The sequence below is a fragment of the Saccostrea cucullata genome, unplaced genomic scaffold (genome assembly GCF_032062105.1).
Source record: "Saccostrea cucullata isolate Sc308-1 unplaced genomic scaffold, CSIRO_AGI_Scuc_v1 ctg329, whole genome shotgun sequence".
NCBI lineage: Eukaryota > Metazoa > Mollusca > Bivalvia > Ostreida > Ostreidae > Saccostrea > Saccostrea cuccullata.
This window is the reverse complement of record NW_026931985.1, coordinates 452,882-476,728: the sequence shown is the minus strand read 5'-3', so window position 1 is coordinate 476,728 and position 23,847 is coordinate 452,882. Positions and strand designations below refer to the sequence as shown.

Here is a 23,847-nt window from a genome sequence, read left to right as displayed (position 1 = left end):
CCATAAACCTCATATACATGTACAGGTAATAAAGGTATTTTGCTATATGTACATCAATATTGGGAGTTAACGATAAGATTAAAGCACAAAACATCCTTCAATGACCATATGTGATCTCGCATATTTTAAAAGTATTTTAAATATATGATAAATATAATACTACATACTAAAATCAATATCATATGTCACATCAGCCCTCGAGCACCATATAAGCCCTCGGGCCTCCGGCCCTCGGGCTAATATGACATATGAAATGCCAGGATTAAATCCATTTATTTTAGTATGTAATATTCTCCGACTATATCACTCAGACACTGCTTGTACATGTTCATACAAATTAAACATAATATCATTATTCACAGAAGTAAGTTTCTAAACCATTTCTTTTTTAGGCCAGCAAGCTTCTCCTGTAATAAAATTTTTCTTTCACTCTAAATTTAGCGTAGAAACTTATCCCAAGTAACCGTACGAGTTACTATGACTGCTATCACTAAACCGACGTAATTATGAACGAGTTAATAACTTTTCCAACCAAAACTTCTCGTTGCGAACGAAAAAAAAATTATTTACTTTGTTTTGTAAAATATAATGGCCGGTGAACCCTCTGACCACACTGTGGTGATAAAATGGAGTGGTCAAGAGTACAAATTAAGCGTTGATAAAGATGGCATGGTGGCAGATCTTAAGAAAACAATACAAGATGCAACCGGTGTACTCCCAGAAAGACAGAAACTACTCGGGTTAAAATTCAAAGGCATGTTGTCAACTTCTCTATCTCATGTACATGTGTACTATCTGATGAATTTTTTAAAAATTTCATTTAAGAAAATTTTAGCCCCCCACTGAAACTTTTAAAACATATATTTGATATATACCTGTTGATCTACGTAATCCGAGATTCCTCTGACACTTTCCCCCGCTTTGTATATTGTGACATGTGCAGGGGAGATGTCATGTCACGCACATGTCACAATATAAAAGGCAGGGGTAAGAGTCAGAGAAATCTCGGATTAAGCTTTACTTTGGTAACATAATCATTAAAAATTGACATTTTTTTTTTCTTATTTTAGGGAAACCTCCAGCGGATGATGTCCACTTAACGGATTTGAAGTTAAAACCTACCACCAAAATCATGATGATGGGAAGCAGAGAGGAAGAGCTGGTAAGAGTTATACAGTAAACTTGGCAATAGGTAGGGCTGCCATAATTTTTCGGATCAGGTCAGTTCTTAATTTTGTAGGTTCAATTTCGTTTTGTTTTCGGTTAAGGCTTATAATAGAATAAAAACTCATGATTTGAACTATATTCAACCAGGGCTCTACATTAACTTTTTTCCCTACTTGTCCATTCGGACAAGTGACCAAGATATTTACTTGTCCGAACTTCAACTTCACTTGTCCGAAAAAATTTTCATTGAATATCTTATTCTGTCAACTTGAAAACTATTACATAAATGAAAAAAAATTAAATGTGCTTGATTTATTAGTCTTGTTATTGATAAAAAAGACAAACACATATAAAACAAAATTTTATTTACACAACCTGACCTGACAACAACATAAATGTTTGCAAGTGAACCTGTAATTCAATCAGATTTATTCCAAATCGGCAAACATCGCAAGATCCACGCCATGCAATGTTATGGATGCAATTAGTGAATATCGATCCCGAACAAGTGTAAACTTCAACTTACATAGCGATTGATATCGGGATCGAAATTCGGGTTTATGTACTGCTTCCGTTTGTATTCGATAAACTTATCAATTAAATCAATAGTTGTTTTTTTATTATTATTCAAAGACTTCTTTACATGAAAAATCACTTGTCCAATCGGACAAGTGCCCAGCAATATTCACTTGTCCGTAATTGTTTTTCATTGGTACCGGACAAGCGTTAATGTCGAGCCCTGTCAACAAACATTTATATTATTTTAAAATCTAAGAAATACAATGACTGGTTTAAATAAGTTTCCTAACTAGAAACCAAATGATTCAAATCACATTATTACCTATTTTAATGGTAATATACTAATGGACCTTTCGTTCTAGATGCTATTTTTATGGTTAAACCTACTCTATTGTACAAATTGAACCAAACCGGATTCCGGAAAAACAGCGCCGAACCCGAACCGAATTTATTGTTCTGGGGTTACGGGTCATTTCGGGTACCCGTGACAGCCCTAGTAATAGGGAAGTTCTGGGGGCCTGTTAATTTAAACATGTTAATTGACTATATCCATAATTTGTTATATACCTATAACGAATTGGTATAACTGTAGATATTGAATTCTCAATATGTATGTTTTCCTTCAAGAATTACTAAGTTAATGCATATGTTAGAAAAGCAATTATTAAATAACTAATATGAAGGTTAAAATTATAAATTCAATTTTATATACAAATACTTATTGAAAATAAAGTCAATTCAATGTATCAAATTTTGAGATCTTTGAAAATTCGTAATAAAAGATGTAAATTTCATTACAATAATAATAATATATTTATCCTCAACAGGACTTGAAATCAGTTCACTTACTATATCTGTTATTTGTTAAATCAGAGTTTGTTATAACCATAACGTTTAATTTACAAAGAATTGTTTGCCAGGGATCCCAATAATTTTGCTATATCCCTGAATTCACTATACCGGGGTTATCTGTGTTCGTTACTAAACAAGTTTTACTGCAGAGGAAATCTTCACTAGATCTGGTAAGAGTTATAAAACCTTTACTAGATTTGTTGGGGTTATAAAACTTACACTAGTCACCTGGTAAGAGTTATAGAACTTTCACTAAATCAGTCGAGAGTTATAGAACCTTCACTAGTGATGGTATCGTATTGATACGACTTGTAGAAGCTTCACTAACAATACATTCAATCATCTGAAATTTTCAGTTTTGCATAAATGTTAAATAATTATGGGGTTAGCACATTCTGAAAGGTCATTTCACAGGAAATGATACAAAAGCCTTGTCTTTTTTGGTGCACATCTTATAGCCAAAGTTGAAATCACTAATGAAATCTTTGAGGAAAAAAGGCGAAGCCTTTGTGAAAGTTATGAGGTAGAAAACAGTAGTGTGTTAAGATCAATTGAAGGAACTTCAAAAAGTTATTTGTTTTTAACATATTTTATTGAATGAATCAAAAGGAGTGGAAACAAGTTCTTACAACTTACTTGTTCCTCCCCCTATATAATAACCTTGTGTCAAGCAAATAATACAGTAAAATATGATATTTTCAATTGATATAAGTGAACAACATGTCAATTTAAAATCTATATGTGTCTTCTTAAATGATGAACTTAAAATTTCAGAACACTAGCTATGAATTAAGTAGCAAAGTTTTCATGAGTTATTGGTGAAAAAAGATATTTTTCAGATGTTCAGATGTGTATTTTGAACAAGCAATAGTCAATGTAATGTCAAAATGTTCTTAAACTGTTCTTAAGAAATGTTCTGCAATGTAATTAAACATGTTAAAAAATCAATTGTATGGTTAATACAGTGTCCATTCCAAATCAGTGTTTTTCTGAAATTCTAGCAATTACCGTTTCTGATTAATTTACACAGCAGAAAAGTCTTTTTAAACAAATTTATCCCTTGCCTATATAAATGTAATTACTATGGACTGTTGGTAATATCTCTTGCTATGTTGTAATTGTAATGCATATAAAAAAAATAACATACTGGCCATGCACTTTTCATTGCAAGACTTATATATTAGACAGATGTTAATCAACTTTAAAGCTGCTTTCAAATTACATGCATCTACATCCTTTCAAAAGTGTGACATATTGATAGATTTATACCTGTATGAGCTATAAATTACAAGAATATCATTCATTCTCACTTAAATTTGTGGGTTTTTTTCACCCTCTCAAATTTTTTGTGTGCACTGTCCAAATGGTGCAAAAATCATGTGAATAGAAGAGATTTTTATCACACTTTTTATTTTGTTTGGTATCGAATAAATCCACTCTAAATCTAGCTTAAGCCTACACTGATTTCAAGTCATATGAAAGGGAATGTGACTTTAATCTTGTTAATAAATGTGCATGGAAATTAACAAAACCATTTAGATTAATTTAAATATGCAGTTTAATTTTGATTAATTAAAGAAAATTGTTGTTGTGACTAATGCCAGACTTAGCGATAAAAAAATCTCAAATCAGATTAACCTTTGATAGAGGTATGGAATGCACCATAACACTTCATTGACATATTTATGCAGCAGCTACATGTATAAGGAATTAAAGGCATTTTATGTGTTTAGCTCACCTGAGCTGAAAACTCAAGTGATATACATGTATTCAGACTCCTGTTGTGGGCCATCTACCTGCCTGTAAATTTTTCACATTCCACACAAACATGGGTATCAAAGTTTTATGTGGAAATACAAAGGTAAAACATACTCTATAAAAATCTTATTAAAAAGAACCATTGGGCCAGGAGAAATAAAGCCTGTGTGAATTCAAAGTATTCTGAGGTTTTTTAAAATTCTTCTAAATTGTTTAATTCCTGGGACAACAATAGAAGATCAGATTTTCATATTAAAATCTTTAGGAAAAAGAGCCACTGACCAGAATAGATGAAACTATGTACTGGTTGGAAAAGAATTTCTACTCAAAAACTGCACAACAGGTTAAACATAATCACAAGGAGGCAATTTTTAGCTCACCTGAGCCGAAGGCATCTTCAGATAGTGACTGATTCAAATTTGTTCAAATCATGACCCCCATGGGTAGGGTGGGGCCACAATGGCTGATCAAAGTTTTACATAGGAGTATATAGGGAAAATCTTTGAAAATCTTCTTCTCGAGAACCACTGGGCTAGGAAAGATGAAACTCATATGGAAGCATCCTCAGGTAGTGTAGATTCAAATTAGTTCAAATCATGACCCCCGATGGTAGGGTGGGTCCACAATGGCTGATCAAAGTTTTACATAGGAATATATAGGAAAAATCTTTATAAAAATCGTCTTCTCATGTACTTCAAAGCAATGATTGGTGATAGTATAGGAAGAAAATATTTTTAAAAAATCTTTTTATCAAGAACAGCGAAGTCATATTTAGTAAACTTTTCAATTCTAATCTAATTTGTGTTTTTTCCTAGACGATTTGCTCAGGTGAGTGATGTGGCCCTTGGGCCTCTTGTTTATTTATATGGATTGACTGATTAAATCTGAGAATCTTACAGTGGTGCTGTTACATAATATTTGGAATCACTTTCCAAAAGAGACACTGAAATATTGTACAGGATTATCACCTAAACAAACTTTTTTGGCACTCGAACAGATTATTTGTTTTCAGAGTGGTGCCAAAAAACATGACTCACAAATTGGATATATTTTGTTTTATCTCACCTCTAGCATGTTTTTTTTATTTCTCGATATCAAATAAATCCATGACAGCTCTGAACCTGTAACCAACTTAGATCGACTTTTCAAGTTTTGTTGATGTTATTGTCAACTCACTGTTAAAATCCTGTAAACCAACTTTTATTCGCGACAACTTTATTTCGCGATTTACCAGGGATAAACTAGTTTGTGACGATTAATTTTCGCGATCTAAGCCATCTTGGATCTGTTATTAATAGATGCATACACTTTAAGGACCAGTTCGTGGCGAGAAATATTAGCGATGACGAGACTCTCGCGAACTTCGCAAAAATTTCTCGCACGCGAATAAAAGTTGGTTTACGGTAAGCTAGACATTCACATGGGCTGATTGACTGTGAAATAAGTTATCCAGATTCAATCCAGGGTGTACGGGGATTTGCCTCGTGATTTATTCCGTACACCCTGAGACCAAAGGCTCCTTAATGAAGTTCAGGTGAGCTTATGCTATAACTCAGGGTAAAAGCCTGCGAATTCATGGTAAAATTTTAGGAGCAAGTCCATTCCCAAGTAGCTATATGCCTGCTTGGACCAAACTTGCAAGGATGATGCATCTGAAGGGACGTACAGACTTTCTCAAAATTTAGATCTGACCCACATTTTGCAAATGAAATTCCAGCTTAAACTTTCGAGCAAGTCCATTTTCAAGTAACTGCATGTATAATCTGGCCCTATATATGTATCATACTTGCATGGATGAATCAAGATGATGCATCAAGGGATGAACACTACATGTAGCAGATTTGCTTCAGTTGGTTAATGAGACTTACACAGTCATGTACATTTTCCTGATCATGAAGAGATTTGAGGTTAAAGAGTCCTTGAAGCAAGTCCATTTTCAAGTTACTATAAGCCAATCTTGTATAGATTATGTGTATGTAGAGTTGGCTAATACTATATTTTCTTCTGTTGGCAGATCTAAATTAAATTCTTTGGATGAATGAACAGGCATAAGTTTTGGAAGCACATGCATTCCCTAGCATCTTGAAGCCTAAATTATTGTGAGACAGTGTAGTTTTAGCTTTAAAGATTTTGTATTTTGATTCATGATAAATCTTTCCTGTATTTTATGTACACACAGGATAAAGTGAAGGAAGCTCCAAAGGACCTGCCAGAAGTGGTGAATGATTTTGACATAGAAGAGGAAGAGATAGCTATAGAAAACAGGTATCATATTGTCAATGTCAGTGGTGTTCTTTGCACTAGTCTAGATTATTGTTGAACAAAAAAATATTGAAGAAGACTCATTTGAACCAATTTAGGTTTATTAATATAAACTTTTTTTTTGAGGGGGGGGGTGTCTAGCAGCACAATCTCATCTGAATAGAAATTTCTGGTAAGCAAATGAAAGTAATCAGTCAATTGACTGATTGTATATTGTTTAACATCCCTCTCAAGAATTTTTCACTCATTTGAAGATGCCACCACTTGCTGGTGGAGAGCTACAAATTTTGTCTTAAACTCGGCATCGGGGCCATTGCACAGGTAGGGATATTTATCGTGCTAGCACCTACTGCAACACAGCACCTTGGTTTATACGGTCTCATTTGAAGGACTGGGGCCCGTTTTACAAAAGAACTTACGACTAAGACCAAAAACTTCACATTAATGTAAAATTTTGCAATATTCATAATTCTCTTTGAAATTGTTTGTGTAAAAATAATCTTACCACATTCCTTTTAAAAAGTTTAAAATAATTTTTGATAAAATGTTAATTAAATACGTAGATGAAGAATTAAATTTGGTCTTTAGTCATAAGTCCTTTTGTAAAATGTGCCCCAGGTCTCCACATCCCAGAGTGGGATTCGAACCTGCGACGTAAGGATCAACTCCTTACTTCACAAATTTAGAGCAGACACTCTAACCACTGTGCCATGTGGGCAACATAATAAGGCAATATAAAGCTGAAAGTTAGTTGAGAGTCACAGCTGTGATAGTGCATTTTCCTTGCTAAAAGACTAGTAGATAAATGGTATATATACAAATTGTAATGATGTTACAAATATACAGTTACTGTTGATCATATATCGTATATCACAATGATGTTATTAAGAAGAAGTCTAAATAAAGAAATTCAGAAAATTTAAATAACTATCAACGTGCTAATTCTTGAATGTATTGGCTTTGAATTTGTGTTTGTGTCTGTATATGATATACAAGTGATGATCATTGTTGTTTTAAAAACATGATTTATTCAAAATTTAAATTAATTTTGGAAAATCTTGTTTAATTTAAAATGAATAACTCAATTTTATTTTTGATATTTTTACTTTTCTAGAGAAGAGTACCTTTCCAAAATAGACAGGCGCATCAAAGACTATAAAATCACTGTACTAAATGAACCAAGGCAAGGGAAGAAACTCTTGGTATTGGACATTGATTACACTTTGTTTGGTAAGTTTGATTATTAGATAAACTTGAAAAAATATCCATGTAATATTTAAAATATTCTCAAGACCAGCTTTAAATATTTTTGGTGTAATGGAAAATATCTGGTAGAATAACTTCCTTCATTAATATTGTTTAAAGATGGATTTGTGAAAAAACATTGTCCAAAAATGTTCTATTTTTTTCTTGCAGCAACAATTTTGTGATGATTGGCAAGTCTCATAATACACTAAAGTCTATTTTGGTGTCAATTTTTCATATATCTATATATAATTTTACAAAATGCTACTGTATTGGTTTTAAATTCAGTAAACTTGATACACAAGTAAACTACACTAAGATACATGATTATGTTTACTGGTTGTGATGTAAAAAATGATAAATAAATAATCTTGCCATATGAAGAAATCCAGTAAATTCTTACAAAATAATTAATTCTCCTCCTACGTTTTTGCTTTTTTATATTAAAACATATAAATTTAGAAATATAAAAAGGTTATTTTATAGAATAATAACAAGAGATTGATAATTCTGTTTTGGTTTCTGATTTTGTTGAACAATTTTCCTATTCTGGCTATAATAATGAAGAAAAAAAATTGTGAAATTCATTCAGAAGTCTACCCCTTCTATAATTAAAATTCCAATTCAATCACAATTAAAACACAAAGACTAGCATATAATGCCTATTAACTGTCCCTGTCCCTATAGGTGCCCTCTAGGTCTTTTTCAATTGTCTGTAAATAAGGGCCCCATGTACAGTGATTGAAATCACCTAGAGTCGTATCAAAAGTCCACCATATATTTAAGAAAGTAAAAATGAAAATAGGTTATCAGGTAACTTATACATAAAGTATTCCAGAAAGTGCCAAATCTTTAGAATGACCTAATACTGTATTTCTGAGAGATACAGTGTAGTTACCTAAAAATATGTTTTCCCTGTGTACTCTCTAATTTCTCAGTGGAAAAATGAATCATTTAGCATAATTTGGATGGATTTTCTGAACTTTAAGGAAAGTTGGACAATCTTTCAGGGTTCTCTGAACTTATTATTTTTTTCAAAAGATTTCTTAAAGTTTAAATATGGCATTAAATATTATAATGAGAAAACCACAAATAACCCCCCCCCCCTTTCCACAATTTTCGAAGCGCCCTGGGTGGTTAATAGAGATTATAAGGTAATTCTATTCATATTGACTTTGCCACAGTTCAAGTTTACTTCTTGTAGTTTTGTCAAAGACAGCTTGGTTTTCAGCATGGAAAAGTCAAATGATAATAAAATATATCTTCTAAGAGCAAAATAGCATTAACAAAAAAACTATAATTGGTTGTTTTTTTTTTCATTTAGGACTAAAGCATATATTATTGATAATGGTCGTTAAGTATGTCATGTAATTCTTTTTATTTCCTCTTTTCTAGACCACAGATCAGTGGCTGAAACAGCTAATGAATTAATGAGGCCATACTTACATGAATTTCTGCAGTCGGCTTATGAGGACTATGACATAGTTATATGGTGTAAGTAGTTTATCAAGAAACTACACACTGTAAAATCACTTATTTTTGCAGGGTCAAATTTTTATGGGTTTAGAAAAATAATGGTGGTTCAAGGGGATGTTATTGAGAAAACATATATGAAGATTATAGCAGTATACTGTATACAGGGAAATTTTGTCCCCTTTTTATTTTCGCTCCTTCCGCCATTATCTCTGTCAGCTAAGTAAAAAAGAAGCAAATTTTTAAAAAATGCAGTATAGTCTTAAACAAAATTGTGACTCGGCATATTTAAAACAGATAAATTGTTTGCAAGTGTGAAAGAGCAAATATAAAGTGGGGCAAAAATAACCCTGTATACAGTAAATATCACTTCATAAAAAATTGACGCACCGGTAATATTCATTTTTAGCTCTACTGGTCAGAGACCAGAAGAGCTTATGCGATAGTAATGCGTCCGTCGTCCGTCCGTCTGTCTGTAAACAATTTTTCAAAATGCTACTCCTCCTACAGTTTTGGTCCGATTTCAATATAACTTGGCACACAAGTAGACTACACTAAGATACATAATTCTGTGCATCGGTTTTTGATTTCGATGAACGGTGTTCCCATGGTTACTAAAAATAGAAATTTTATGTACTCCTCCTTTTACACACTTTGCACACAAGTAGACTATACTAAAATACATAATTCTGTGCATCGGTTTTTGATTTCGGTGAACGGTGTTGCCATGGTTACTAAAAATAGAAATTTCTGTGAAATTGTTTCAAAATGCTACTCCTCCTACAGTTTTGGTTCGATTTCAATATAACTTGGCACACAAGTAGACTACACTAAGATACATAATTCTGTGCATCAGTTTTTGATTTCAATAAACGGTGTTGCTGTGGTTGCTAAAAATAGAAATTTTTGTGAAATTGTTTCAAAATGCCACTCCTCGTACAGTTTTAGTTCGATTTTAATATAACTTGGCACACAAGTAGACTACATTAAGATACATAATTCTATGCATCGGTTGTTGAATTCAATGAACGGTGTTGCCATGGTTACTAAGAATAGAAATTTTTGTGAAATTGTTTCAAAATGCTACTCCTCCTACAGTTTTAGTTCGATTTCAATATAACTTGGCACACAAGTAGACTATACTAAGATACATAATTCTGTGCATCGGTTTTTATTTTGAAGAGTGGCAAGGATCATTTTTCTATTTATTGCTGATTTAAAGTCTCAAGTCCCAACTGCTACTTTTCCTTCCTTTGTTTTAACTGCTACTTTTCTCTTCCTTTGCTATAAGTAAAAACTGGTAGAGCTTCAGTCTCGACAGAGACTTCTGGTTAACACAAGGACTGAAATATGATATATATATATATATATATATATATACTGTAAATTCACATATTTTCGTGGGGTCAAATTTTCGAGGTTTCGAGAAAGAAATATTAATTTGATTGGATTTGTTTCCATGGTTGGAGAAGTGTTTAGTAGTAATGCATGTGAAATTTTACATTTCCAGTTGGTCATAATTTCATGGGTCTCTCCATGCATCGAAAACAATGGAAATTAAACCTCACAAAAATTAGTGATATCATGGTACACGATGCATAATAATAAGGGATACACACAATTTAAACATTCACCTTATTAGTCTAAGAAACTGCTTTTCTTGGAATAATATTTGCTAAGGTGAGCCTTGTATTTTATAATTGTCTGTGTTTCAAGTTATGTTCAGGTTGCAAACATTTTTTTTTAAAGCTGCTACAGGGATGAAATGGGTGGAGGTAAAAATGAAGGAACTAGGGGTAACTTCAAACCCCAACTACAAGATATGCTTCATGCTGGATAGTCTTGCCATGATCAGTGTCCATACACCAAAATATGGAGTCATTGAGGTAAAAAGGCTAAATTATACCATAATTACAACTAAATTTATCTCAGTTTGTTTGCAGCATACTGTGAAATCACATATTTTCATGGGGTTCTCATTTTTGGTGTTTTCATGGTATGAAGAGACCCATGAATTCATGTTTCCTTTAAACTTTGAAATTTTCATACTTAACTTTTCTTAGTTGTTCTTTAAGTATGAAATCAAATCCCCTGAACCAGTAATTTTTGTACAAGTCCTAAAACAAATTTAACTCATGAAAACAATTGATTTTACAGTATACAAACATGTATCAATTCAATTTTTGTTGTAAAAATGGACATATTGAGAAGCAATCATTGTATAAATTCAAAAAAAAAATTTTGATTTAAAGGTGAAGGCACTTGGAGTGATTTGGGGCAAATATGAACAATGGAGTGCCAAAAATACAATTATGTTTGATGATATTCGAAGAAACTTTATCATGAATCCCCAAACAGGGCTAAGGGTATGTAATTTAAAATGCTTGTTATGAAATGAAAGTCTGCTTACTCCACCATGTCACCTGATCCCATCTCTAATGGTTTTGAAGGTCCATGTTTGCTCTGTTACTTATTTCTTTTGTCAGTAGATCGGTAGACTCTTGACCTTGGTTATACTTTTGTTTTCTCAAGGTTCTTTAATCAGTAACAGACTTTTTTTCAAAATTCTGCTAGAGCAAGTATATTGCAAAAATTCATTTAAACACCCAATTTTATGTTAACGCCCCCAAAATCTACCTGATTTAAGATCAATAATCTACCGCCTGTCAATCATTAAAAAAACAATAGCTTCTGATTTGATTAACAGGCCAGCTACCCGTGCTACCTGATAGTCTGAGTTTGCGTGTTTCGCGTCAAACACTTTCATGTAGCCGCCTTGTATACACGCGGTGTTTAAAAAAAGAATCTTGGTAAAATTTTATTTCAAAAGCAATTGAGAGTAGATAATTAAAACATGACTTCATAAATATTTGCTTTCAATCTCAACGGCTATATTGTATTTTAGGCGATATGTCGTCCAAGATATCTGCTGTAGAATTTAGACCGGTCCGTGCACAGAAACGCCATTTGCCAATTAAAATTGGAATATGATAAATAAGAAAAGATATTTAGCATAAACGGCATTGATAAAAAATTCCTTTATCCCATATTTTATCTATGTATATAGAAATACAATCTACACCATGTTCTGTTGTAAATGAAATGTCAGAAACATGAGTTTCGAGATTGTAACTTTTAGTTCGAATTTTCTTACGTCTGTCAATACCCAATACATGTATTTGAAATTAAAAAGTGAATATATAAAACCAAATATCAATTCTTAAAAGTATAAAAGAAATCTTGCAAACAATAAAAATTTTTAAACACACGAACACCCGGAAATGGTGAATATTTTCGACACTATTAATGGTCAGAACGTAGGCAATATTAATTCCTATATCGCGGTACATGCATTGTATATGTTCACATGACGGATAGGCCTATGAATGGAATATTTCATTATTTTCTAATTTAGATATTTACACAAGTTTAATTAAAAAAGACCCATACCGAAAAAAGTTATAACTTAGTTATAACTTTTGTAACTAAAAAAAGTTACAAAAAAGTTATAACTAAGTTATCGGAGTTTGGAATGGCATGTTTTAAGTGAGGTATAATTTAGTTATAACTTAGTTACAAAAAAGTTATAACTTTTGCATAACTTTTCACCTTTTATTCAACATAAATACAGCAAGTACATAAAAGTTATAAAAAAGTTATAACTACAAAAAGTTATACTTATTAAAAGTTACACAAAAAGTTATAAAATAGTTACAAAGTTATACTTTAGTTATACCCAAATAAACAGTGGAAAAGTTACAAAAAAGTTATACCCAAAAAAAGTTATGAAAAAGTTACAAAAAAGTTATACCCGGAAAAAGTTATACCCAGGAAAAGTTATAACTAAAAAAAGTTATACCTATTATAAAGTTATGAAAAAGTTACAAAAAAGTTATACCCATTAAAAATTTATAACTAAAAAAAGTTATACCCATTATAAAGTTATGAAAAAGTTACAAAAAAGTTATACCCCAAGAAAGTTATGAAAAAGTTATAGAAAAGTTATACCTAAAAAAAGTTATAACTGCAAAAAGTTATAACTATAAAAAGTTATACCTATTAATAAAAACTTTCGTAAAAGTTCCAGTGAAATTATACACTGTATGTTAACCTGTTGTGGATTTACTCAGTTATAAGCTTTTAAAAAGCTACTCATTAAAATTTAAAAACAAAAAAGATTTTTGAAATTTATACAAAAAAGATTATTTAAAACATATTAAATGCAATAACAATTTTACCTAACAAACACGATAAAGATAGCTTGGTTTATTGTCAAATACAACTAAATGAATGCACATGCAATTGTTTTCAAAATTCAAGTGTACCTTATTTTTCATCATGTCATCTACAACAGATTGAAATTTCTCTGGTTGTTTTAAAGAATACATTTTTAGCTTATAGCAATTAGGGTCTTTGTAAAATTACCTAGCAAACTGCATTCTACTCTTGCTAATTGTATAAACAGACATCACTAATTTTTAAATATTAACACCCTATTTATTTTTGATCTAGCTGTATTTCAAAAAAAAGAAAGGTTCTAAACAGTGATTTCAGTTACAGTTTCTAGCTGCATACCACCCTCCTTGCACAGGTATCCTTGCAGGTGTACAGTTGTTTATCTTTATTATTTGAAGATAGGCACTGAAAGTTGGCTGAGTTAGCTGACAGACTTAGCCATTGTTTGACAGGCCGCACTGGTAGTAGACCAAGTTAGCTGACAGACTTAGCCATTGTTTGACAGGCCGCACTGGTAGTAGACCAAGTTAGTTGAAGGACTTGGCCATCGTTTGACAGGCCGCACTGGTAGTAGACCAAGTTAGCTGACAGACTTAGCCATCATTTGACAGGCCACACTGGTAGTAGGCCAAGTTAGTTGAAGGACTTGGCCATCGTTTGACAGGCCGCACTGGTAGTTGGTCAAGATAGTTGACGGACTTGGCCATCCCTTGACAGTTCGCATCTGTACTTGGTCAAGTTAGTTGACGGACTTAACCGTCCCTTGACAAGCCGCACTGGTAGAAGGCCAAGTTAGTCAACGGTCTTAACCGTCCCTATATTGACAGGCCGTACTGGTAGTAAGCCGAGCTAGTTGACGAACTTGGCCATCTCTTGACATGCGGCACTGGTAGTAGGTTAAGTTAGTTGACGGACTTGACCATCCCTTGAAAAGCCGCTCTGGTAGTAAGCCAATCTAGTTGATGGACTTGGTTGTTCAATGACAGGCCGCACTGGTAATAGGCCAAGTTAGTTGAGGGACTTGACAGGCTGCACTGGTAGTCAGCCGAGCTAGTTGATGGACTTGGTCATCCCTTGACAGGCCGCACTGGGTCAGCCGACCTGGCCGAGGGACTTGGCTGGTGGTCTGCGTCCCTCATTTTAGCTGGTCAGACGTCTTGGCTGGCGGGCAGTGTGACTGGTAGTCGGCTAAGTTTTCGTTGAAATATGCTTGCAATTTTAACCTTTTCTTCAATTCTGCAAAAAATTGTAAAGGTTCAAAATTTAGATTATAGATATTTAGATAGTATATTTCCAGCACTCATTTGCATATCAAATTGAAAACACTCTTCCATATCAATTAATTCAAATTCATTAATTCATCCAAAACATGGAAAATACAAGACTAATTTAAGATCTATAGGAATCAGTTTTAGATTGAAAGATTTATTGAATTTTGAAATGAAAAAAAAAATTACTTTACCTTAAACAAGTAATATTTTGAAGAATTTCATGTACTCCAGGTCAGGACAGATTTAGCTCATGGAAACATCATGTACCAATATTCTGCTTTATAAAAAAAAAAAGAAAATTAATGTTAAATTACTCATTTCATTGCATTAATTAACGTTGCAGCTAGATCATGTTATGATCATGCTGATGCGTATAAGGCTTCACAATATTTTAACAGTTCAGGGAATCTATAAACAATTGTGGGAATAAATATGACAAAGAACAACATATTTGATTAATATACTAAATGCTGAAAAATATTATGCGTTTCAAATACTTTCAATTTGTTTACTTCAGTCTTTGTCATTCGACATACCAATCAAAACAAACAAGAAATCTAAGATTCACACGCCTAGAATTTTGTTCATTCCCAATATTTCTTCTTTTTGGAATGTTATTCCAGAGGTACTAAGTATACTTTACCAAAATCAATAAAATGTTAGCATAAATATCGCCTTACCAACTGGTTTTATCTCCTTTTTTTCTATCAACACTTTCAACATCCAAACATTCAAATCGTCCATGGAAAAATCCGCGCTCTGTTATTGACCAATCATAGAACTCAAAAACGTCACGTGATCGAAAAAAAAATAAATAAATAATTCATAATTAATTTATTTTAAATGCAAATAAACCTAATTGTGTAATTTTAAACTTAAATTAAAAATATAAAGACCAGTTGGTGTTAAAATTTTGAATTTATCTTAGTATCAACAAAACGGACATCGGAGGCCGCCATATTTTTTGTTGCCGCCATTTTGAATTTAATATTTGTTTATTTGTGAAAATAACTATTATAACTGGGTTATTTAATTATGCAAACAATAAAATCTACATGTACTAGTCATCTGCTTAAATCTTAATATAACTGGCAGTCTTTATTCACAACATCGTAATATCTGTTCAACATGAACATGCACATACTCTATGCTGTTGTTTATCTTTTTAGCCACCCATATTACGACTGATTTTCTTCAGATTTCAAACAACCTGTGTAGAATTGTACCATTCAGAGATTGTGTAATACCCAAGCTGAAATATTTACGATGTGTTGGCCACAAAGGTCACCTAGTACAAACACCTGTCTCACAGAAAACAATAGGGAAATTTACACAGTTTTGCACACGAAGAATCCGTGCAAAATTCACATGACTTCATGAGATTACATTTCATACTGTTTATATCTCTTGCAGTACATTTATATTTCCCCAGAATTATGAAATATATTCATTCCCAACTTCAGATGTAAGTGCATTATTATAATTTACAAGACAAATATTATGTCTCATCAGGGTCTCAATAAATACGTATTTTCTAAGAGAGAGAGAGAGAGAGAAGGAGAGAGAAAGAGAGAGAGAAAATAATTATATATCAATTTAAATAGACAATAATATTTATTACACACACATGACATGTACTGTGTACACACCCTCAAACACCACAGAGAGAGAGAGAGAGAGTTTCTCATTTATAGATGTAATTCACAAGATTTTATTTCACATCCCTTCTGTTGAACTTGACATGGCTGTGGACAGCATATTTATTATGAATGAGAAGTCGATCACTGGTAGTAAACAATATTATTGTTCAGGAATTGACAAAGTTTTCTGCTGCAGTGTTTGAAAAAAAAAACCATTTTGAACATGATCAAAATTCATTCAAATTAACACTTAGTTATAAAGTTATTTTTGAAAAAAAAAAAAAAAAGTCGGTGTCAAGTAGTATCCATTAAATAACCCCCAAAACTTGTAAATTTATACTGGTAATGCTTGAAAATGGCTAAGTTCAGAAAAGTTATGTTTTAGTTATACATGAAAATGACAAAGTCCAGAAAAGTTATGTTTTAGTTATACATGAAAATGGCGAAGTCCAAAAAGTTACATTTTAGTTATACATGAAAATGACAAAGTCCAGAAAAGTTATGTTTTAGTTACACGTGAAAATGGCTAAGTCCAAAAAGTTACATTTTAGTTATACATGAAAATGACAAAGTCCAAAAAAGTTACATTTTAGTTATAACTTTTTTGTACCTCACAGGCTAGGTATAACTAAGTTATACTTTAGTTATAACTTAGTTATAACTTTTTTCGGTATGGGGATACTTACTTTGTAGTTTTACTCTGTGTTCTTTTCTTTAATTTTACATTTTTTTTTTAAATATAAAAACGATATTTCTTTATAACTTTTTTTCTTCATTAGATATCGCTGAAAGTATAAATAAATAAATTTTGTATTGAAATATTTCAATTATTTCAAGTAGTTTCACTCAAATTTAGACACGAAACACGGAATGTTGACCCTGATCACCAGACACAGACTTCCTGTGTAATGCTACGTGTATATAGATTTTTGACATCTTGGGTATTGGGGGTCTCCAGGTAATTAACACCACTGTTACTTGGACCACTCCCCCTCCTCAGGTAACTGTACAGTAAAAAAATTGGGTCTTTAATCATATAAAGAACATTGTGTGTGTCTAAAGGTAAATTATATCTGCTTAAACTTCTGGAATACTCCAATTTCATCAAATATTGTTAAAACCAAGAATGCTTTGTTGCCAAAAATACCAAAGAATTTCCATTTGAAAATAACTACACTGAATATGTGTAAATGTGTTAAAGGCAATATAGTTAGCTCATGGGACAACATATTTTTTTATGTATATAAATACTTTTTTGTAGATAAGAGCTTTCAGAGAAGCTCATTTTAACAGAGATAAAGACAGAGAACTCTTAAAGCTTTCCAAATACCTTAAAGATATATCAGCTCTGGATGATTTCACTGTTCTAAATCATCGCCACTGGGAAAGGTATGTATAATATTGTCAGGATTGTGACTATGCCTAGAATCCAATTCTTGCATTGATCTCTGGCAAGTCAGTCAAGCTATGTACTCTACAAATAAAGCCACTAGCCCAACGCTGTAAAAAAAACTATGCATCACACAATACCCAATTAAGTACGTGTAGTTTTCATGGCTAATAAGAACATATTTTTTTTTAATAAGAAGATATGTGTAGAGTCGGGGTTGTTTAAGGATTTATGTTATTTTATCGTTATACCAAGGGCAAAAATATAAAAGTACCTGAGTATCAATAAACTTCATTTAAAAACATTGTTTTGGAAACTTTGGTTATCCATGGGTGAATTTGTTTCTCCCTTTTTATTTTCTTCTTCTGTTTTACCTAATTTACATCTGAATTTTAACACTTAAATATTTATTATGAGAAACATACATATGGATATTATTTTGATAAGCTATATTGAATAAAGGGAGTACAAAATAAGGTTGTAAACAATATGAAACTTTTCAATATTTGCTAAATGTCCCTTTTAAAGAGTTGAAGGTCTTGCCGTTTTGAGTTCTTGTGAAGATGAATTTATCCTAAATTTGAGTAAAGGGAGGTTACCTCTGACTAGAAGTGATTTATTATAAATGGAATTGCCAGAATATATTAATGAAGTTCTGATAGGGACCCATCACAATACATGAAGCAAATTTAAGCCTGTATATTCCTTGTAAATTTTTATTGTATGAAAAAGATTGAAGAGATCAGACAGTGAATGAGTGATATTTTGTGTCACAATTTTAAATGCTACCCTTTGACTGAAATATTTAGGCCTTAGCACTTTTTAAGAGTAGTGGGTACACAAAGTACCTATTAATTATGCTTGATATTTGATTTCTGAGAAAGAGAAGTAAGTTTACCTTGAAGGCATATTGGTAGAATACTTTGATAATTCTTCATTGTCAAAAGAATATTCTTTTATCAAAAAAGCTGTTTAGAAAAATTGCTCACAAACAGAATTACTAGATGTTCTTTAATTTACGAATGTAAGTTAGAAGGATAAAAAACAGAATTTCATCAAATACACATACTAATCATGAATTTATTAGATATCATATCTATCTTTTTAGGTACAGACCCAAAAGAAAACATGAAAATACAGAATCAGTTGAAGAGAAATCTGATGAAAAAGCGAATGACACATGAATGGCAATAAATCACAACAGTCCATGTGATCAAAAATTCTCTGAAAGAGAGGAGAGAAATGAAAATCATTCCGGAGAACTTTATAACGTTGTGGTTAAAATGTCCACTTTTGTCCACAATGGTTATCAGAGGTTGGACAAGCACTGCATTTGCACTCTGATGTTGACAAACTGCTCAGCACGTTCCATCCATAACTGGTGTTTTATTTTGTTACTACTGAGAAGTCTTTGGAACATTTTTGGATTTTTATTGAAAGAGATTTTGTTGAGTTTCAAAAATGTATTGACATCAGGTGTATTATTTTATCAGTATATTGTTTATTCCCAGAATTTTTGCATTGTGTTGGTAACTTCTTTTCCTATATGAAAAAAAATTGATATCCAGCCACATGGGGTTTAATAATCCCGTAGAAAGTGGAATTGAGATATGAAAAGTAACATTAACTGTTAGTTATGAAAAAAATAAAGTGATTTGAAAGGCAAATGCATTTTTTTTTTATTTATGTAAATAATGAATAAAGAGGGTAATATTAATATTTACCCCACCTCTGTCGATTTTTCCGTGAAATCCTGGCTTACGATTGGTTGAAGTCTGTCACGTGAAGGCAGTGGATTACTTATACCCGGTCAGTTGTAAATCTATACCCGGTCGATGTATTACGTCACAAACACAAACGTGACGTCATAATAGGCACAGTATAAGCGTGATGAAGCATTTAGCTGAGAAAATCATTTATAAACCACAGATAAAACGTAAATGTTTCATCGGTGGGGTAAATTCGTTACATAGTCTTTTAGTGACAGGGTTTCGGATGATACCTGGTTAGTGAATTTCATACCTGATGAAATTTACTAACCAGGTATCATCCCATACCCTGTCACTAAAAGACTATGTAACTAATAATAATATTTATTGCATGATCGTGAGGGAAATATGAAGATTTATTCAGGCAAGGAAAATCATATTACCCCAGGGCTTCACCCACTGGCAAAATGATTTTTTTCATGGCTGAAAAAATCATGTTTCCCTAATATTCCTGCAATGCATTGTGTTACTGAAACCTTTTGACACAAGTATCACTTATCAGCAATTTTGTGACGTAAACCAGGCTATTGTGACGTCTACTACTATCGGGAGTTTTCTTTCAACGAATGATAAATATGCGGGGGATGCACCAAGTATCCGAAGAGGTGGAATATAATGAAAAGCATGCCGACGACCGTGAAATATTATAGGATTATTTAACTTATGTCGGTGAATATTGGCACGAGTTGGCTGTACAAATGTACGGGCTTGCGATCTATTGATTATATAGTGAAAATGCATTAATTCTATGAAAATTTATAGTAAAACTACAATGTAGGGGGAAAATTGTCTTGAATACGTTGGCATATTATAGAGGACCTTGGTGACGGAGTTAGGGTACGTTGAACGAAATGACGCTGGCGTGATACATGTTCTATTTAGTGGTGATATAGAAAGTCCTAGTAACTGATTTTTTTTTCTTCAAAATATCACTAAAACAAAGTTTATTACTATGAATAGCAATCATGAAACAAATTGAAATATAATTATTTGAAGAGAAACGCGGAGTGTTCTCCGCTTATGGTGACGGAGTAAGGGTACTCGGGGGTAATACAAACTCAGCATTCAATAAATCGCCAAGATATTGAACGCTAAAGTTCTCTAGATTTTTAGTTGTTTTTCTTATTAGAGACTAATTATTAGCTATATAATAAGAAGTTTTATTGTCGATCACGTGATAATCTAGAATCAATCGGATAAGGCGTTGTATAGAATAATTTTAATGAGGTATAATTATAATATTTATGAAATTAAATAGACAGGCCTTCATTGAAGGGAGTATAGTTCAGAAAAAAGTTAACGTCGAGGTCTCTTGTACATGTTATTAAGACATGTACCTAGCCAGAAAATATGGAAATTAAATAAGCTCTGAATTTGTTTATTTTATTTTTTTATTGCTATTTTTTCCATTTTCGTCCGTCGGCGTTCGTCGTGCATTAACATTTGAACATTTTTAACTTCTTCTCTGAAACCGCTCAACCAATTTCAACCAATTTTGGCAGAAACCATCCATGTGTGAATGGGGACAATAATTGTGAATTTCATGGTCCCTCATCTTCTCATCTGCTCCTGGGCATTAAATAAACTAACCAAGTACATAGTTATTAGACTGCCTCTTCAAAAATTGTGAATTTCATGGCACCAGGGTCAGGGGTTCTGGTGATAGGGAGGGGGGGGGGGGGGGCTCTGTTGATTATGTATTGAAAAAGCATAAATTCTTTTAATATATTCTTCTCAGCTCCTGGGTATTAAATAAACTAACCAAGTGCATAGTTATGTTGAATAAGGCTGCTTCTTCAAAATTTGAGAATTTCATGGTCCAATGGTCAGGGATTCTAGGTTGGGCTATATAGATAATACAGTGAAAATGAATTATTTCTTTGAAATTCTTCTTCTCTGCTCCTGGGTATTAAATAAACTAACCAAGTACAAAGTTATGATGAGCAAGAACGTCTTTTCAAAATTTGTGAATTTCATGACCCTAGGATCAGGGGTTCTGGTGTTTGGGCGGGACTCTATTGATTATATAATGAAATTGAATAAATTCTTTGAAAATCTTCTTCTCCGCTCCTGGGTATTAAACTAACCAAGTACAAAATTATGATGAGGAAGGATGTTTCTTCCCAATTTGTGAATTTTATGACCCCTGGTTCAGGGTTCTGGTGTTAGGATGGGGCTCTCTATTGATTATAGTGGAATTGCATAAATACTTTAAAAAGTCTTCTCCTCTGCTTTTGGGTAATAAATTAATGAACTTTGCACATAGCTATGATGAGAAGGACGCTTCTTTCCAATTTGTGAATTTCAGGGGTTCTGGTGTTAGGGCGGGGCTCTTATGATTATAAAGTGAAAATGCATGAATTCTTTGAAAATCTTTTCTTTTGCTCCTAGGTAATTTGCCAATGATCTAAGTATATATTAATGATGAAGATAGGTACCTCTTCCAAAATAGTTAATTTCAGGGCCCCTGGGTCAGGAGTACCGGGGGGCTTCTTAGTCTGAAAATAAATTAATGCTTTGAAATCTGCTCTTTGGTATTAATCAACCATTTTTTGATGACATAAATTTTATGATGAAATATCCAATTTTTTTGAAATACGTATGTGGCCCAAGAATCAGTGGTTCCTGTGGGATGGGGTGCATAACTGATGGTTACAAAGTGGAAATGTATTTTCCTTTATAATTATGATAAACAATTGGGCTCCTTTCAAAATTGTGAATTTCATGGCTTTTGGTTTAAAACACGAACCAAATTCAATAGTTGGAAAGTTGTTACATGATACTCAGGTGACCTTTAAGGCCCATGGGCCTCTTGTTTAATTTCAAAACATTTTGTAAGATTTATTTGGGAAATTCAAAGGAAAATCTCATTCAATACCATTAAACCATTGCATGCACACGTATGAAAAAGAAATAGCATTTTATGTAGTGTTCAAGTTTATTTTAACGTCTACCAAGGTTATAAGGGACCACTCACCTCGAACTTATACAATGTACGATACCGCTGGCATTTGCGTCGGTGCTTCGGTTGAAATTTCAGAAGCAGGTCCATTCCCAGGTTACTACAGTGACTGCAACATTTTTATTGACAACTTTAACACACGATCACATTACACGAACGGTATATTTGAAATATATCGTATAACATATACCAAGGAAATCTATTTGATAATTAGAAACTAACCATGTCAAGAAATTTATACGTACTAATGTACATGTATTATTAGGGCCCTGCAAGGATTTTCGCGTGTCCTATAGTAATCACTCTGTCTGTCAACATAAAAAATGTATATAATTATATGTTTTGGGGGATATTCAGGAATTTTCTTGAAATTTTAAGAATACAGTTGCTGTTGCGTATTTTTCATAATTTTTTTAATCATTCCGTCAGCTGCATCCTTATAATTCTACCCCATGGCGGGGCCCTTGCTGACTGTTCAGTTTTCTAGTTTTATTATAAATTCGCGTTTTCGATTCAGTGATTTGTAGGGAAGACAAATTATACATATATACCGGGTATATTCAAATATTTGAACCTATTTTCAAATGAAATCAATATTGGGACTGTTTAATTAAAATGTAGATTTATATGAATTAAATTAAACTAAATATTTTAAAGATTGGATAAATAATTAAACCTATATTTAAAAAAGATAATATTCAAATGTTAAACTGTGTGTTTAATTTCATTATTTTAGATGTTATTAAGTTCAGTTGTAGTACAGTGAAATACATGGAAATAACGAAAAGTATTCAAGCTCAAAAATCTACCTAACAATACAAAATAGGAGCAGAGCAAACACTGACTTCCAAAATATAAGAGGTGGGATCAGGTACCATTGAGGAGTGAGAGTATCCCAAGCCGACCGGTCACACCCGGAACGTGCTTCTTGTCATGATCGGGAAATAGAGGAAAAATCCGTTTGCAATTTAGGGTGTTTATAATGCCCTAAAATTAGTATGAAAAACGTCAGTCTGCATTTGACTTAATGATAAATTGTATTTGCGTACTAGGTCATTGTATCGACCATAGATTGATTGATTGTATATTGTTTAACGTCCCTCTCGAGAATTTTTCACTCATATGGAGACGCCACCACTTGCCGATGGAAAGCTGCAAATTCTGTCATATGATTGACCATCTTCTCTGTTCCTGGGTATTAAATAAACTAACTAAGAACATAGTTATGGTGAGGATGACTGCCTTTCAGAAATTTTTAATTTCATGGCCCCTGGGTGAGAGGTCAGATGTAAGGGCGGGGCTC

At 32.6% G+C, this 23,847-nt stretch overlaps 1 protein-coding gene and 1 long non-coding RNA gene across 2 annotated transcripts; one reads left to right on the top strand and one right to left on the bottom strand.

The window, feature by feature from the left end:
- The first annotated feature begins 515 nt into the window (after positions 1 to 515).
- On the top strand, positions 516 to 19,474 carry LOC134234208 (ubiquitin-like domain-containing CTD phosphatase 1). Its single transcript, XM_062716265.1, has 9 exons — positions 516 to 754; positions 1,071 to 1,162; positions 6,476 to 6,561; positions 7,673 to 7,788; positions 9,199 to 9,297; positions 11,026 to 11,162; positions 11,529 to 11,642; positions 17,685 to 17,812; positions 18,922 to 19,474. Exons 1-9 carry the CDS (start codon positions 589 to 591, stop codon positions 18,995 to 18,997), a joined length of 1,014 nt encoding a protein of 337 aa, XP_062572249.1. The 5' UTR covers positions 516 to 588; the 3' UTR covers positions 18,998 to 19,474.
- Positions 13,521 to 16,128, bottom strand: LOC134234205 (uncharacterized). The gene is made up of 3 exons (XR_009985136.1): positions 14,975 to 16,128; positions 14,614 to 14,748; positions 13,521 to 14,562 (listed from the first exon to the last, which is right to left on the bottom strand). It is a non-coding gene; the product is annotated as an uncharacterized LOC134234205 (long non-coding RNA).
- Positions 19,475 to 23,847: the final 4,373 nt, after the last annotated feature.